This window comes from Aethalodelphis obliquidens, unplaced genomic scaffold (genome assembly GCF_003676395.1).
Source record: "Aethalodelphis obliquidens isolate GAN/ISIS:26980383/991018 unplaced genomic scaffold, ASM367639v1 scaffold28, whole genome shotgun sequence".
In the NCBI taxonomy this organism is placed as follows: Eukaryota; Metazoa; Chordata; class Mammalia; order Artiodactyla; family Delphinidae; genus Aethalodelphis; species Aethalodelphis obliquidens.
The window spans coordinates 7,963,810-7,981,049 of NW_020837972.1; the positions used below are offsets into that span (position 1 = coordinate 7,963,810).

General features: G+C 46.0%; 1 protein-coding gene across 1 annotated transcript; it reads left to right on the forward strand.

The window, feature by feature from the left end:
* Positions 1–8,491: 8,491 nt before the first annotated feature.
* PLA2G1B (phospholipase A2 group IB) lies at positions 8,492–17,110 on the forward strand. Its single transcript, XM_027125261.1, has 4 exons — positions 8,492–8,611; positions 11,371–11,530; positions 12,018–12,145; positions 16,900–17,110. Exons 1-4 carry the CDS (start codon positions 8,542–8,544, stop codon positions 17,022–17,024), a joined length of 483 nt encoding a protein of 160 aa, XP_026981062.1. The 5' UTR covers positions 8,492–8,541; the 3' UTR covers positions 17,025–17,110.
* Positions 17,111–17,240: the final 130 nt, after the last annotated feature.

Genomic DNA, 17,240 nt, shown 5'->3' on the forward strand with positions numbered 1-17,240 from the left:
CGATTTTCCCTCCTTTTCTCTTTCCTTTTTTTTTTTTTTTTAAAGAAACCGTTTTTTAGGTTGTGAATGTGAAGCCCCAGGCCGCAGGGGGCAAGGGGCCAGGTGCCCCCCCCCACCAGCTGAGAACAAAATGTCTATGTGGGTGCGGGCCCCTGGCCAGCTCCCTCCAGCCCTGGAGAGGAGGACAGGGCTGCGTAGGCCAGGCCGAGCCCCTGGAACCATCCCGTCCTGTATCATATGTAAATACTGTGAGGTGAAGCCCACACCCCTCTCTAAGGCCCCTTGGGGGTGAGGGCATCGCCTCGCCCCACCTGGCAAAGGTCTCCCCTCCACCGTGTTTCTCTACCTTCCTCAGACACCGTTACTGTAAGCTTGCAGGCCTCAACTGTGGCCGAGTCAGGCCCGCTCTCTCAGGCCCTAGGGGTCAAGGCCTTGGGCCCGCTCACCCCGAAAACCCAGTGTGGGAACGAGGGAAGAGAAGGGCTCACCTGGAGCCACTGCTGGAAAGGAATTAACTCTCCAAAGGTCTCCCCCTGCCCCCTACCTAGTCGGGCCTTCATGGTTTCTGCCCTGAGCCCCTCCGTAAGTGGGCATCGGGCGGGGGGGCACTTTGGGAAGGGGCGGACCCCAGGGGAAAGCAAAGGGCTTCTCAGGGAACCCCCAAATTCTCTCACTGAAGTTCCCCACCAGGATGGTCCCGTGGCCAGAGCCCCTTGGCTGCCCCAAGCCCCCCGAGCCCCCTTCAAAGGAAAAAGAGGCTCAGGTCGTGACTCCTCATGAACAGCGAGTGACCAGGCTGGCATGGCAGGGCTGAGGCCCCCCGCCATCGTCCCCTCTCTCTGTGTCCTCTCCCCCAGGTCTGAGGCTGGGGTCCTAAGCTCCCTTCCCCATTATAGTCCCTGCCTGTGAAAACCCCCTTTGGAGAGTTAATTGTCTGTGTGAGGTGCTTAACCTATTAGCCCTGAGAACACAAAGCAATAATCTTTGTTACCGAGATGCGCGGCTGTTTGTGTTTTTTTGTTTTTTTTTTTCGTTGTTTTTTTAAATGTTTCCTAATAAAAGAGAAGCTGCATTTTATTGGTTTTTATTTTTAATTTTCTACACGTTTGAGCTGAGTCATAAGAGACTTAGCTTCCCTCTCCTCCCCTTCCTGTGATTCCCCCACCCCACTGGGCCCATCCATGGGCTCAGGGCCCTGGAATTCCGTTTTCTGATTTGTTTGGGAAATTTTTTAAAAAGATGTTACACGGTGTTTCGAAGCCAGCAAGTTACCACCCTCCGGTGTCTCTTCTCTCCACATCTGTAACTTCTTTTTCCAGGTTTTATTTTCAGTTTTAAATTCCTAATAAATTATTTGAAAACGGGCCTGAGCTTGTGAGTGTCTTGCATCTCTCTGTGCGTTCAGGTCTAGGTACCCCAACGATACCCTTTTTCCCTTCTCCTATTTTCCTCCTGGAATAATCTCCACCTTCCACTCGACCCAGCTCCCATCTCCAACTCCTTCATCAGCCTCAAAAGCTTAGTGTCGATGATGAGATACCACTTCACACCCATTAGGATGGCCATCATCAAAAAAACAGAAAATAACAAATGTTGGTGAGGATGTGGAGAAATTGGAACCCCTGTGCCTTGCTAGTAGGAATGTAAAATGGCACAGCTACTATGGAAGATAGTTTGGTGGTTCTTCAAAAAGCTAAACATTGAATTACGATCCAACAATTCCACTCCTGGGTATACACCCAAAGGAATTGAAAGCAGGGACTCAGAAACTTGTACACCAATGTTCATAGCAGCATTATTCACAATAGCCAAAAGGTGGAAAACAATCCAAGTATCCATCAACAGATGAAATGGATAAACATGGTCTTTCCATACAGTGGAATATTATTCAGCCATAAAAAGGAATGAAGTACTGATACGTGCTACAACATGGATGAACCTTGAAGAATTATGCTAAATGAAAGAAGCCAGACACAAAAGGACAAATACTGTATGATTCCACACATTTGAGGTACCTAGAACTGGCAAATTCATAGAGACAGGATGGGAGTAGGGAGTTATTCCTTAGTGGTTACAGAGTTTCTGTTTGGGATAATGAAAATGTTTTATAAATAGGTAGTGCACAACATTGTGAATATAATTAATGCCACTGATTGTACACTGAAAAGTAGCAAATTGGTGAGGGGCTGTAAGAAAGTGGTACATTTTGTTATGTACATTTTACCACTTTTTTTTTTTTAAGCTTAGCATCGGACCCCTTCCTCTGGTTTGCCTTTAACTCAGAGAATCCTAAGAGGGTAAGGTGGGAAAAGCAGCTCAGGTGGAGGTGGGTATTGCCAAATGGTTAGATGTGGGGTTTCCAACACCTGGCTCCTCCCCTTCTTCTCTGAGCTTCCTCTGCCTCTCTGAGCCTCAATTTCCTCATCTATTAAAGGGAATGATAAGCCAGACATAGAAGGCCACGTATTATAAGATTCCATTTATATGAAATATCCAGGAGCCACAGAGTTAGAAAACAGATTTGTTGGGGCTGGAGGGAGGGAGGCAATGGGGAGTAAATGCTTAATGGTTAAGGGATTTCCTCTGGGGTGATGGAAATATTTTGGAACTAGAGGTGGTGGTGGCACGACATTGTGGATGTGCTAAAAGCCACTGAATGGCTCATTTTTTAAAAAATTATTAATTAATTTATTTTACTTATTTATTTTTTTTGCGGTACGCGGGCTTCTCACTGTTGTGGCCTCTCCCGCCGCGGAGCACAGGCTCATGGCTCACGCGTCCAGCCGCTCCGCGGCATGTGGGATCTTCCCGGACCGGGGCACGAACCCATGTCCCCTGCATCGGCAGGCAGACCCTCAAGCACTGCGCCACCAGGGAAGCCCATTAATTAATTTATTTTTGGCTGGGTTGGCTCTTCGTTGCTGCACGTGGGCTTTCTCTAGTTGCGGCAAGCAGGGGCTACTCTTCGTTGCGGTGTGCGGGCTTCTCATTGCGGTGGCTTCTCTTGTTACAGAGCACGGGACTCTAGGCACGCGGGCTTCAACAGGTGTGGCTCGCGGGCTCTAGAGCGCAGGCTCAGTGGTTGTGGCGCACCGGCTTAGTTACTCCGCGGCATGTGGTATCTTCCTGGAGTAGGGCTTGAACCTGTGTCCCCTGCGTTGGCAGGTGGATTCTTAACCACTGCACCACCAGGGAGGTCCCAATTGCTCACTTTTAAATGGTTATTTTTATGTTATGGGGATTTCACCTCAAAAAATTTAAAAAGAGAACCATAAGAGTATCTTGGGTGGTTGTTAATTAAACGGGGAGGGCTGACAGGATCCAACACCAGGCAAGGCACAAAGTAACTGGTTGGTAAACGGTAGCTGCTATTAATCCCAGGCTGCCCCAGGTGCCTGGAAATGCATAATTGGGGCTCAGCAATGGCCGCCCCCTCCCGAGTGGGACTGACAGCTGCGGTTCACACATTGCGGTTCCCTTAGTATCTACTGTGCACAAGTCACTCTTGGGCACTGAGAGGGTGACCAACTTGTCCTACTTTGCTGGGGACTTTTCTGGTTTGAAAACAGGAAGCGCTGTATCCCAAGAACCCTTCCATCCCTGGAAGAAAAACAGAACGATTAGTCACCTGAAGGCAATGACTTCATTTGGGTTTGTAGCAGGGCGTCAAGTTCTGCTGAGATCTGAAAGAAGAGTAAGAATTAACTAGGCAAGGCTGGGGGCGGGAGGGGGTGGAGGAGCATACCAGGAGGAGAGACCAGCAGGGGCAAAAGCCTTGAAATGGGAGGAAGCATGAGAACGTCAATCAAGGAGCTGAGAGAAGGTCCATTGTGTCTAGAGAAGAGGGTATCCCACCCCACTACAGGCCAGGAGGTAGATAGGGGCAGAGCAGACTGGGCCTCTAGGCTGCTTTTGTTTCTTATATAAGAGCAGCTGGGAAGGTGTGAAGGGTTTTAGCCAACAGGGTGGGAGAGTGATGACATGATGTAATCAGGTTTGCATTTGAAAAGGTCATTAGCCTATAGGGAACAGATTTGAGATTGTGGAGGGGAGCACAGAGACACTAAGGAGACTGCTGCAACCATCTGGGCAAGAGATGCTGGGGCAAGGACCAGGGTGTTGGAAGTTGGAAGAAGGGTGTGGCTTGAGAGCTGGACTTGGGGTGGGACTGGATGGGGAAAGGGGTGAGGAGAGGGAGTATTGGGGAGAGTTCCTGGGTTTCTGAAGACCTGGACTCTGAAGAAGGTCAGTTTCCTCGGTGGTTGTGCTCAGTTTGAGAAATATTCTCAGCTGAGCTCAGATGCAACTGGAGACAGAGATGGTGTGATAAGAGGAGGGATGAGAATAAGCCCCTTAGGATGACTCCAGCCAAACTGAACCCAGACCAGTGTTACCTAAAGCCTTCTGGGAACCTCCCAACAGCCACATACTGGGCTCAGTGCCGGACTAAGAGTCAGGAACATGTCGGTTCAAATCCTATCTCCACCACTTTCCAGCTGTGTGACTTTGAGTAAGTTACTTAAGCTCTCTGAAACTGTTTCATCATCTGTAAAAAGGGGAAGATGATGACAACAATAACTATGCCAGAAGATGGTTGTTAGGCTGAAAAACAACATGACACTCTTAGCACAGGGCCGAGCACATAGACGCACTCAGCAAATGGTAGCTGGTAGCTGCTTTGGGGAAGCAGGAGCCGTGTCCCAGGGGCTGAGCAGGTGTGACCTTGCTGGGGTGTGGGTACGTTGTCACCTGAAGGAGTCATAGAAGCTATACTTAGCTTCTTTCCACTGGAGAGTGTGTTTTTTCCCAGGCTGGGAGAAGATGTACCGTACACACCTGTGCATGGGGCAGCAGTGGGTCACGGTACAGAGTATAGCAGCCTGGTGGGCTACTCAGTGACCTGCCAGGTCCAATCCTCTGCCACCTCTGTGTCTCCTGCAGAGGTTTGGATTGTAACATTTAGCACATCTCTTTCCAGGGGGAGAGGGTTCCAGTAGCGGCCTGACCCCTCTCCCACCAGGTGCTTTGCCTAAGCCCGGGCATAAGTCGCACATGGGAATTTGTCCAGCCTGCCCTTGTGGAAGGCCTCTAGCTGGCTGGGGGAGGGGGAGAGAAGGAGGGAAGCAGGCAGGACTAAACCTCCTTCTGCTCCAGGGGCCTTTGGCACTCCCACCTGCTACTACAATTCCCTGTCATGGGGTGATATTGCAGTATCATAAGCAGCAGATCCAACTCACATCTTGGTCCTGCTGTGTGATCTTGGGGCAGTCACTTAACCTCTCTGAGCCTCCATCATCTCTGTAAACTGGAGTTTGTCATTGGACCTACCTCAGAGGTCTATGCCAGGTTCTTAGCATGCGACCTGGACTAGTTAGCGGTCAGTAAATGGTAGTTAATATTATTAGCCTTAGAGGACTTTGTAGCACCAGCTACTCCTCCTTCCTCAGACCACCCCCAACAGGAGCAGTGCCTGTTCCTCTGTTTTGTTCTCACCCCAAAGAACCCCACATAAGGGGAACTTAGCATTTTGCTGGCCATGCCTCCCCTTTCCTTGGGCAGCCTTCACTCATTCTGGGGGCTGAAGAGGCAGAACCATTTGTCAGACTGATGTTGGGTCCCAAGCTAACCCTGTTCTTTCTCCAGAAGCTCTCACAGGCCTCCTCCCCACACCTCTGGGCCGGCACTGGGACAGGTGCTATGCTATCCTGAGCAGCGTTGTCCAATAGAACCTTCTGTGATGACGGAGACATTCTATATTTGCACTGTCCAAAACAACAGCCCCTGGCTACATGTAGCTATTGAACACTGGAAATGTGGCTGGTGGGACCAAGAAACTGATTTTCAATATTATTTGATAGTAATGAATTTAAATAGCTACTTGTGGCTAATGGCTACCATATTGGACAGTTGTAGAATGTCTACAGGCAAGTATGAAGAGACGGGTAGCATGAACCCTGGGTCAAATAGGGTCTGAGTCAGGCCCAAGCAAATAAATCACTTCCCCTTTCTGGGCCTTAGTTTCCCCCACCTGCTTACTAAACGTTGCTTCAGTGTTACCGCATTAGCTGAAGGACGTTTCCTGGGGCTCCTGGATTTGGGATGAAACAGGGAAGCCCTTCCAGATGGATTTCTTCTTTCTTGGCTCCAGTGCATGCTCAAGGGAAAAGTACAGAGAGCTGGAATCGTGGGGTGCGTGCGTAAGCAGAGGTCACAGGGTCAGAATTACCGGTTCTGCTCTGACTCACACACGACATAACCTAACATAACCTCACCCAAGGCGAAGGGAAGTGGCTCAGTGGGAAGAAGCAGGTGTGCGTTCAAGTCTTGGCATGGCCATTTCCAGCTCCACCCCAGGCTGAACCTCATCTAGCAGTTCTCATCTGGAAAGTGTCCTCATCTGGAAAGTGCCCAAGATGCATCCCAAGACAAGAGATGATCAAAACTAACACAGCCATTGGATGAAAATGACACTTTACCTCTGTGATCTTCCTTCCCCAAACCCATTAACCAATTCCCAGTCTTATCATGAGAAAAACATCAGACAAGTTCCAATAGAGGGGCATCCTATGATACACCTGACCAGTAGCCCTGCGAACTCCCCAGGTCCTCAACAGCAGGCAGTCTGAGAAATTGCCATGGCCCAGAGGGGCCTAAAGAGACAACTTAATATAATGTGCTATCTTGGATTGGATCCTGGAACATAACAGAACATGTGGTAAAAACTAAGGATATTGGGCTTCCCTCGTGGCGCAGTGGTTAAGAATCTGCCTGCCAATGCAGGGGACAGGGGTTCAAGCCCTGGTCTGGGAAGATCCACATTGCCATGGAGCAACTATGCCCGTGCGCCACAACTACTGAGCCTGCTCTCTAGAGCCTGCAAGCCCCAACAACTGAGCCTGCGTGCCACATCTATCGAAGCCTGCGCGCCTAGAGCCTGTGCTCCGCAACAAGAGAAGCCACCGCAATGAGGAGCCCGCACACCGCAACTAGAGAAAGCCCACACGCAGCAACGAAGACCCAACACAGCCAAAAGTAAAAATAAATAAAATAAATTCATATTAAAAAAAACTAAGGAAATCTGAATGAGCTATGGACCTCAGTTTATTATCATTATTTTTGATAATGATAATATATCAATATTGGTTCTGATAACATAATCATAACAAAGTACCATACTAATGTAAGATATTAATAACAGGTGAAACTATAGGTGAGGCTGTGGCAGGGTGGGGGCAGGTGGCAGGAGAGCATGAGGGAATTCTCTGCTCAAGAAAGATAAGTAAATGAATAGACAAACAAATGAAAATAAAACAATAGGGTCTCCGTAACTCACAGGGTTGTTGCAGAGATCACATAAGAACCAAAGGGGAGAGCACCAAGTAAACCAATTATAAAATATTGTATATTATGTGAAATATCCAGAATAGGTAAATCTATAGAGACAGAAAGCAGATTAGTGGTTGCTGAGGGCTGGGGGAAGGTGACTGCTAATGAGGACAGGGTTTCCTTTGGGGAGAATGAAAATCTACTAGAGTTAGGTAGAGATGGTTGTTGCACAACTCTGTGAATGTACTACATGCCACTGAATTGTTCACTTTAAAAATAAAATGGAGGATTTCCCTGGCAGTCCTGTGGTTATGACTCCCTCTGCGCTCCCACTGCAGAGGACACGGGTTCGATTCCTGGTCAGAGAACTAAGATCCCACGTGCCGTGCGGCCAAATAAATAAATAAAATTTTAAAATAAAATGGTTGAGATTATAATAAATAACTATATAAATAAATAATAATAAAGTCTTACAATGTGAATTTCATCTAAAAATGTTATTTAGACCTTTGATATGACAATTCTAAAACCCTTTTTATTCTACAAGTCAGATCCAAGCCTTTAGAATTCCAAAGCCCAGGGTTTTCTTGCAAGCCCACTGTGGGGAATGGGGAGAGGGGAGTGGTATTGATGTAGTGGGGAAAAAATTAAGTGTGTGCCTTAGAGTCAGACATACCTAAGTTTGAGCCCCTGCTTTGCCATTTGCTAGCTGTGTGACCTGAGGCAAGTTGCTTCACCTTTCCGAACCTGTTTCCTCATCAGCAAAGTGCATAATTGATGGGAACCATTCAACGAGACCCACAGCCCAGATTCAAGCACGTGAGAGGACATGGAGGCAACTGTCACTTCCTTCCCATCCCCCTTCTCCCAGTTGTTCAATGGGGTTGACAGCTTTGCCACACACACACACACACACACACACACACCCATATACACACACACACAAATGATGAAGCTGGGCTGAGTGCAAAGGGGTGGGTGTGAGGGTCAAGATTCCAAGATGTGCACTTCCAGAAATAATCCCTTTCGTTCAAAAGCACTAATGACAAATACGTACACTACTTCCAATGCCCCCCAGCTGCCAGGGCTTGCTTGTTGTTCAGGATTATTTCTGGAACAGACAGACTCAAGGCCAACCCAGAGTCAACAGGGAGCAAAGCATACACTGCAGTCTTATCTTGGGGCGGTGGGGCAGCTATAAGAAGGGAGGCCATAATGACATCAGTCTCTTGTGCACCAACTGACAACAGGATGAAACTCCTCGTGTTGGCTGCTCTGCTCACAGGTAGGCGAGTCCCCCCAGCTCCACCGCTTCCTGAGCTGAGATCTGTCTCCTCTGCAATGGGGGCCACAGGTCACAAGGCTGACCAGACCTGCAGTCTTTTTCAGGTGGGGCTCAGCGTGGGGCTTAAGAGGTCCCATACTGGGGTCCCCTCAAATCCCCCCCGCAGCTGGCACCCTTTCAACCTTCAGGTCTGAACTCAGATGACCCATCTCAGAAAGGCTTACCCCTTCCATCCAAGCTAAGAGAGCCCCCTCTCCTTTCCCCCTACCATATGGCCTCAGTATTAGGTCTTCTCAGCACCTGTCTTTGCCTGCAGTGTGTCTGTTGTTGATTCATTTCTTTCTTTATCCCACACCCACACCTAAGCATGGGCTCCATGGGAGCAGGAATAGTGCTGTTTGCACTATTTATTGAATGAACTAATAGAATCAGAATTCCCTAGAATTCAAATCCCACCCCATTCAGCCATTTTTCATTCATTCACTCAACATCTATGGTATTACAGCCTCTAAGGCATCAGGCTCAGGGTTGAGACTGGGGACTCAGAGATGAACGAGCCACGCTCCCCGTCCGAGGAGCACGCACGCCCGCACACACACAGGAGCAGCAGCTTTGTGCGGGTCTAGCCTCTGCAAAGAGCAGAGCTGGCTGGATCAGAGAGAAAGAAAGTGGAGGGAAGTAGAAGGGGGTGTCTGGAGATGGGCCAAGGTAGCCAGGCCACTCCCGTCTGAGCAGGCTCCAGGCTCTGCTCCTGGACACAGCCTCTGTGGGCTGCCACCGTGGAGGCTGCTCTTGGGGGAGAACGACAAGCTGCTGCCCTTCCTTCACCCTGGAGCTTAAGCACATGGCGCGGCTACAGTGTCCACAGCAGATCAAGCACAGGAAGGGCCTGGTATGGGGCAAAGAGATGACATTGATGGTCGATTGGACAGTATCCCCAAATCATTTAGCGCCATCTTCTCTTTAGGGCACCAAATTTCACAGGCAGGGCTCTACACAGGAGGTAAAGAGATCCTGCTTCCAAGTTGACTGTTCCAAGCCTTGTGCTTGATTTGGGCAAACACTCAGTTAGAGGCTGACTTTGAAAACTTACTTAATAGATAATTATTGAGTATGTACTATGTGCCAGGCACTTTAAAAAATTCACATATTGGGACTTCTCTGGTGGTGCAGTGGTTAAGAATCTGCCTGCCAATGCAGGGGACATGGGTTTGAGCTCTGGTCCGGGAAGGTCCCACATGCTGCGGAGCAACTAAGCCAAATAAATAAGTAAATAAATAATTACTTTAAAAAAAATCACATATTGATGATTTCATTCATGTAACGCTTCATATATTTATTGAGTGTTTCCTTTGTGTCAGGCCCTGGGGAATAAAATCCATGAGGTCTGTCCTTGAGGAGTTTATGGTCCTATGAGAGGGAGGCATTAGATAGAGGGATACAGATTGTTCGAGGTACTATAAAGAACATGAAGAAAAGTGGTAGCAGAGGAGCCACTGAGCTTGGGTGGTCAAAGCGCCTCTTTGAAGAGGTAGCGTTTAAACCAAGATGTTCCAGCCTTTTGGAAAGTGAGCTGACCAGTGTGCCGGGCAGAGGGAAGAGGAGGTGCGTGGGTCCCGGGGCAGAAAAGAGGTTGTCCTGTTTCCTGTTGAGAACAGAGGCCACACAGGCCTCTCACTGTTCTTTACATTCCTGCCCCCCCAACCCTGTCATTCCCCCACCCAACCCTCCGTTTAGATTCCCCTGCCCTACACCAATTTTTCCACCTTCTAAAATAATATCTGATTTCCTTATTTATTACTTTTATTGCTTATTGTTTTTCTCCCCAACTAGGACATAAACTCAATGAGGTTATAGATTTTTTAATTTGCTCGATGATGTATCTCCAGCTCCCAGGACAGTGACTAGCTCATAGTAGGTGCTCAATAAATATTTGCTGGATAAATAACAGGGATAGTTTTAAACTATCATATGTTCACACCAAAACTAGTACACAAATGTTCATAGCAGCATTATTCATAATAGCCAAGGACCTCTCTGGCGGTCCAGTGGTTAAGACTCCGTGCTTGCAATGCTGGGGGCACGGGTTCAATCCCTGGTTAGGGAGCTAAGATCCCAAAAGCTGCGTGGTGTGGCCAAAAATAAATAAACATAATAGCCAAAAAGTAGAAACAACCCAAATGTCCATCAAGTGATGAATAGCTAAAAAAAAGTGGTCTATCTATACAGTGGAACATTATTCAGCCATAAAATGGAATGAAGTACTGATACATGTTATAACAAGGATGAACCTCAAATCGTTATGTGAAGTGAAAGAAGCCAGTCACAAAAGGCCATATATTGTATGATTCCATTTATACAAAGCGTTCAGCATAGGGAAATCCATAGAAACTGAAAGCAGATTAGTGGTTGCCAGAAGGGAGGGGGGAAAGGGGAGCGATTGTTAATGGGTACTGGGTATTCTTTTGGGGGTGATGAAAATGTTCTGGAATTAGTAGGGATGGTTGCACAACTCTGTGAATATTAAAAACCACTGAATTGTATACTTTGGTTAAAATGGTGAGTTTTATGTTTTGTGAGCTGTTAAGAAAATTCCTATTCACTTTACCAGGTTCCTGTATCCAGCTCTTTTCAGGGTAGGCAGCTGGCCGGGGTCACGGGGACGGCGCGGGGTCTGAGAGAGCAAGCAGGCAGTGGGGTCCCTGGGGCGCCGGCAGCCAACCAGGACGTATTCGAACTCTGACTGTGTCTTCCTGCAGTGGGCGCTGCCCAGAGCGCCATCAGCCCCCGGGCGTTATGGCAGTTCCGCGGCATGATCAAGTGCACGATCCCCGGCAGTGACCCCTTGCTGGATTTCAACGACTACGGCTGCTATTGTGGCCTGGGTGGATCAGGGACCCCTGTGGATGAACTGGACACGTGAGTTGATCTGCCGGGAGAGTATCCCTGGGATGGGGGGAGGGCACAAGCCAAAGATCTCACGAGGCACAGAAAGGAGATTTGCCTATTTGCTGAAGATAACACACGTTCACCTCATATAAACAAGCCTGAATCCAATGCTCTCCTCTGTCGGGGATGGAAAGCGGAAAGTCGGGAATGTAAAGTAGTGGGTGCTGCTGCCCTCTAGTGGCAGGATTTTGCAACACAAAACATCACTGCAAGGGTTCAATCTTCTGAAGTGGTGAAAACCTCACTGCATCTTCAGAACATAGGCTTGTACTGTATTCCTGAAACCATTTTAAAATCGCCTTCAGTAAACTTGAGAAAATGACTTAATTTTTCAAGGACCAGTACCTCTCAGAGCAGGTCAGCTAAAACATCCCCACCTGTTCCCGAGGGGGCACTTTCAGGTAGACCTGCTGCCCTACCCCTGCTCCTGCCTCAGCTCTGTCTCTCCCCTCTCCAGGTGCTGCCAGACACACGACAACTGCTACAGAGAAGCCAAGAAACTAGACAGCTGTACATTCCTCTTGGACAATCCCTACACTGAAAGCTACTCATACTCGTGTTCTAACACTGAGATCACCTGCAACAGTAGGTTTACCCCCTTCTTGGCTCAAAGGCCCTCAGTAGGCATGGGGAGAAATAATTGTAATGATAGTCACCACTGATTGATCATTTTCTTGGTGCCGGGCAGTGTCTCCTTTAATCCTCGAAACAACCCTATGGGATAGGTACTATATATTATCCCCATTTTGCAGATGAGGAAACTGAGGCTCAGAAGGCTGAGCTAATTGCCCAAAGGCACACAGCCCATAAATGGTGGTGTTTTGTTTTGTTTTTTACATAATTTTTTAAAATTTATTTATTTATCTTTGGCTGCATTGGGTCTTCGTTGCTGTGCGCAGGCTTTCTCTAGTTGCGGCAAGTGGGCGCTACTCTTCGTTGTGGTGCATGGGCTTCTCATTGCAGTGGCTTCTCTTGTTGCAGAGCACAGGCTCTAGGCACGCAGGCTTCAGTAGTTGTACCACGCGGGCTCAGTAGTTGTGGCACATAGGCTCAGTAATTGTGGCTCCCGGGCTCTAGAGAGCAGGCTCAGTAGTTGTGGCGCATGGGCTTAGTTGCTCTGCGGCATGTGGGATCTTCCTGGACCAGGGCTCGAACCCGTGTCCCCTGCATTGGCAGGCAGATTCTTAACCACTGCACCATCAGGGGAGCCCCGGTGTTTGGTTTTTGCACATAGGTCTATATGACTCCAAAACCTCTGCTTTTAACTGCCATGCCATACTGCTTCATTGTTTCATAAAAAGAGCTAAGAATTAGCACGTATCAGGTTTTCATCACATGCCAGGTACTAGGCAAGGTGTGTATATGAGATAGGTTTTATTAAGCCCATTTTACAGTTTAGGAAGCTGAGGCTCAAAAATAGTCACTTGCCCCAAATCACACAACTTATGAGAGGTAGGGCCAGCATTTGAACTCAGTTGCTTCTGATTTTAAAGGCTCTGGTCTTAACCACTAAGTTATGCAGCGCTCATGGTGAAATGTATCACTTCATGAAGGCGGTTCTGAAAAGCAGACAATTCAGAGAGGTGTAGGGTATTGTCGTGTGAGACCAGCATTCTGAATTTTCATTACCCTTCATTTGGCACTCACAGATACATCCCACTTTTTAAAAAACGTACCAACAACACTGGAATAACCATAATCCAACTCCCCAAGGGCCAAGAAAAAAATTACCTGGCATCTCATCATCCTAAGAAATAAATGGTTTCATGCCTCTGTGTTCCTTTTCACCCTTATCTTTGGAATAAGGCTTATGTCATTTTAACTTGGCTAGGCATGTGCCCATCACAAGTCCTTTGCTTCTTCTGCATGACACACTCCCCACCAGATATCTGATTGAGTCACTCCCTCTTTCTAGATCTTTCTTCAGATGTTGTTTTCTCAGTGAGGTCTTCCCTCAACATGTTCTTTTATTTATTTTTTGTTTTTTGGCCGGGCGCCACGCCCAACCAGGGTTCAAACCCAGGCCCCCTGCAATGGAAGCTCGGGGTTCTAACCACTGGACAGCCAGAGAATTCCCTCAACGTGTTCTTTTAAATTGCAAACACATTCCCTCCATCTCTTCAGCATTATTGTTTTTCTCTCTGCTTTATTTTCTCCACAGAATTTCTGAATGGCTGATACATTTATGTTATTTCTTCATTTGCTATCTCTCCAATAGAAAGTAGGATTCACAGGGACAGGGATGGTTGTCTGTTTTCTTCATTGCTGTATCCCCAGAATCTAGAGCAGAGTTTGGCATCCTGCTGGATGTAAATGTTTGATGAATGCACAGTCTAGATACAATCTTTCATTCTGTGTTTTCTCCCTTATCACCATGTTGTTGTTTATTTTTTTTTGGCGGTATGCGGACCTCTCCCTGTTGTGGCCTCTCCCGTTGCGGAGCACAGGCTCCAGACGCGCAGGCCCAGCGGCCATGGCTCACAGGCCCAGCCGCTCCGTGGCATGTGGGATCTTCCCGGACCGGGGCACGAACCCGTGTCCCCTGCATCGGCAGGCGGACTCTCAACCACTGCGCCACCAGGGAAGCCCCCCTTATCACCATGTTATGACCATGTTTCCATACTGTTTCATAGTCTTCGTTGTTACTTCTTTCATCACTACATAAAATAGCTTAATTTGCTTACACAGTCTCCTGGTAACAGAGATTTTGGTTGTGCTCCACTTCAGAAAGCCAAATATATGGGAAATCATATTTTTGCACAGCAACTTGATCAGCAAGAGTTTCTTTCTATGGATTCTGGACTCCTTTACGAAGTTGATGAAAGCTATAGACACTCTCCCCAGGAGAAATACACACACACATTATTTTGCAAATATTTTTGCAAATAATTATTTTTAACTGCAACTGCCTTCTCCCCCCAAAAGCAGGTCAAGAAGCCTGCAGCAGATGTTTATTCACATGATTAACAATAACTTGCTACATACACACTATTATATATAAAATAGACAACAAGGACCTACTGTACAGCACAGGGAACTATATTCAATATCTTGTAATAACCTATAATGGAAAATAATCTGAAAAAGAATATATACATGTATAACTGAATCACTTTTGCTGTACACCTGAAGCTAACACAACATTGTAAATCAACTATACTTCAATAAAAAATTAAAAGAAAAAAACAATAACTCACTAACTAATTATTTCATTATGCACACTTCATAATCTCGTTAAGCACTAATTTATGCTTTAATGGAGTGGGTGAGGAAAACATTCATGATTTTAAGAGAAAGGATCAGAGAGAAACAAAACCTTAATAAGGTTATTGAAGGTAAGCAGATACACATAATTAAATTATGGATAATAAAGCTGAAATTTATTTTATTTTTTTGCATTTTTTAACATCTTTATTGGGGTATAATTGCTTTACAATGTTGTGTTAGTTTCTGCTGTATAACAAAGTGAATCAGCTATATGTATACATATATCCCCATATCCCCTCCCTCTTGCATCTCCCTCCTACCCTCCCTATCCCAACCCCTCTAGGTGGTCACAGAGCACTGAGTTGATCTCCCTGTGCTTTGCAGCTGCTTCCCACTAGCTCTCTGTTTTACATTTGGTAGCGTATATATGTCCATGCCACTCTTTCACTTCATCCCAGCTTACCCTTCCCCCTCCCCGTGTCCTCAAGTCCATTCTCTACATCTGCGTCTTTATTCCTGTCCTGCCCCTAGGTTCTTCAGGACCCTTTTTTTTTAGATTCCATATATATGTGTTAGCATATGGTATTTGTTTTTCTCTTTCTGAGTGACTTCACTCTGTATGGCAGACTCTAGGTCCATCCACCTCACTACAAATAACTCAATTTCGTTTCTTTTTATGGCTGAGTAATATTCCATTGTATGTATGTGCCACATCTTCTTTATCCATTCATCTGTCGATGGACACTTAGGTTGCTTCCATGTCCTGGCTATTGTAAATAGTGCTGCAATGAACATTGTGGTACACGTCTCTTTTTGAATTATGGTTTTCTCAGGGTATATCCCCAGTAATGGGATTTCTGGGTCACATGGTAGTTCTATTTTTAGTTTTTTAAGGAACCTCCATACTGTTCTCCATAGTGGCTGTATCAATTTACATTCCCACCAACAGTGCAAGAGTGTCCCCCTTTCTCCACACCCTCTCCAGCATTTATTGTTTGTAGATTTTTTGATGATGGGCATTCTGACTGGTGTGAGGTGATACCTCATTGTAGTTTTGATTTGCATTTCTCTAATGATTGGTGATGTTGAGCATCCTTTCATGTGTTTGTTGGCAATCTGTATACCTTCTGTGGAGAAATGTCTATTTAGGTCTTCTGCCCATTTTTGGATTGGGTTGTTTGTTTTTTTGATATTGAGCTGCATGTGCTGCTTGTATATTTTGGAGATTAATCCTTTGTCAGTTGCTTCATTTGCAAATATTTTCTCCCATTCTGAGCGTTGTCTTTTTGTCTTGTTTATGGTTTCCTTTGCTGTGCAAAAGCTTTTAAGTTTCATTAGGTCCCATTTGTTTATTTTGGTTTTTATTTCCATGAAATGTATTTTAAATGTTATTTTTGTTGTTTCTTTTGGTTACAAAAGTAAACAAGGTCAAAGTAATGTAATTTCAAATTCTACAGTAATGTATGTCATGGAAAGAAGAAGGCACCTATAATCCTAATACCCAAGATAACCAGTTAGATGTATTGCCCTTCAAATTTTTTTGGCATATACTATGTATTCTTTCCCTTTAATAAAATATCATGGAAACATTTCCACATACAGACATAATTATTTTAAATGTCTATATAATATTGTATTTTAAGGACATTCTGTAATTTTTAAAATATGCACTTTAGAGAAATTGGCTTATGAAACTTCACTAAGTTGAAATGTACAATACTTTGCTGCCTTGAATATATGTCATAGTATTTTCCATATGGTTTGCAATTGCTTGCCTATGTTATCAGAGTTCTGTGGTTATATGGGTTTTAAAAGCAGTGAGTACATTTAGAGGTGTGAAATAGACAGAACTTTCCAAAAAGCAGCTATCACACCTAGAATCACCAGATAAAACAGGCTGCCCAGTTAAATTTGATTTTCAGATAGACAAGAAATGATTTTTTTAGTCTGTGTCCCAAATATTACATTCATTGTTGATCTGAAATTCCAGTATTTTTATTTGCTTTATCTGTCAACCCTAAATTTGCACCAATGGAATGGCCACCAGATCATTTCAGTTAATTCTTCTTGCCCCTGGATTGTACAAAGCATGAACTGCCTTGGCTCAGTCCTCTGTTCTTGCCCTTTTCCAGGCAAAAACAATGCCTGTGAGGCCTTCATCTGCAACTGTGACCGCACTGCTGCCATCTGCTTCTCAAAGGTCCCATACAACAAGGAGCACAAGAACCTGGACACCAAGAAGTACTGTAAGGGCTGAGTATCGTCCCAGGAAATTGTGATTCCCTACCTGCCCCATGGCTTTCACCTTACACCATGCCCTCCAATAAAGTACCTTGTTGAAAGTCCTCCCATTTGGAGATTCTTTTATTCTCTATCTACTGAACACAACTAAATCACTCCCTGGTCCTTTGTGAGCATCATTCCTTCTAGCCTTGGAAGTTGAATTAGAGGCATATTTCTAGGAAGTACCATG

Coding starts and splice junctions, on each gene's coding strand:
- PLA2G1B (XM_027125261.1), top strand. CDS start 8,542: ATGACATCAGTCTCTTGTGCACCAACTGACAACAGGATGAAACTCCTC. Junction 8,612..11,370: donor GTTGGCTGCTCTGCTCACAG/GTAGGCGAGTCC, acceptor GTCTTCCTGCAG/TGGGCGCTGCCCAGAGCGCC. Junction 12,146..16,899: donor CACTGAGATCACCTGCAACA/GTAGGTTTACCC, acceptor GCCCTTTTCCAG/GCAAAAACAATGCCTGTGAG.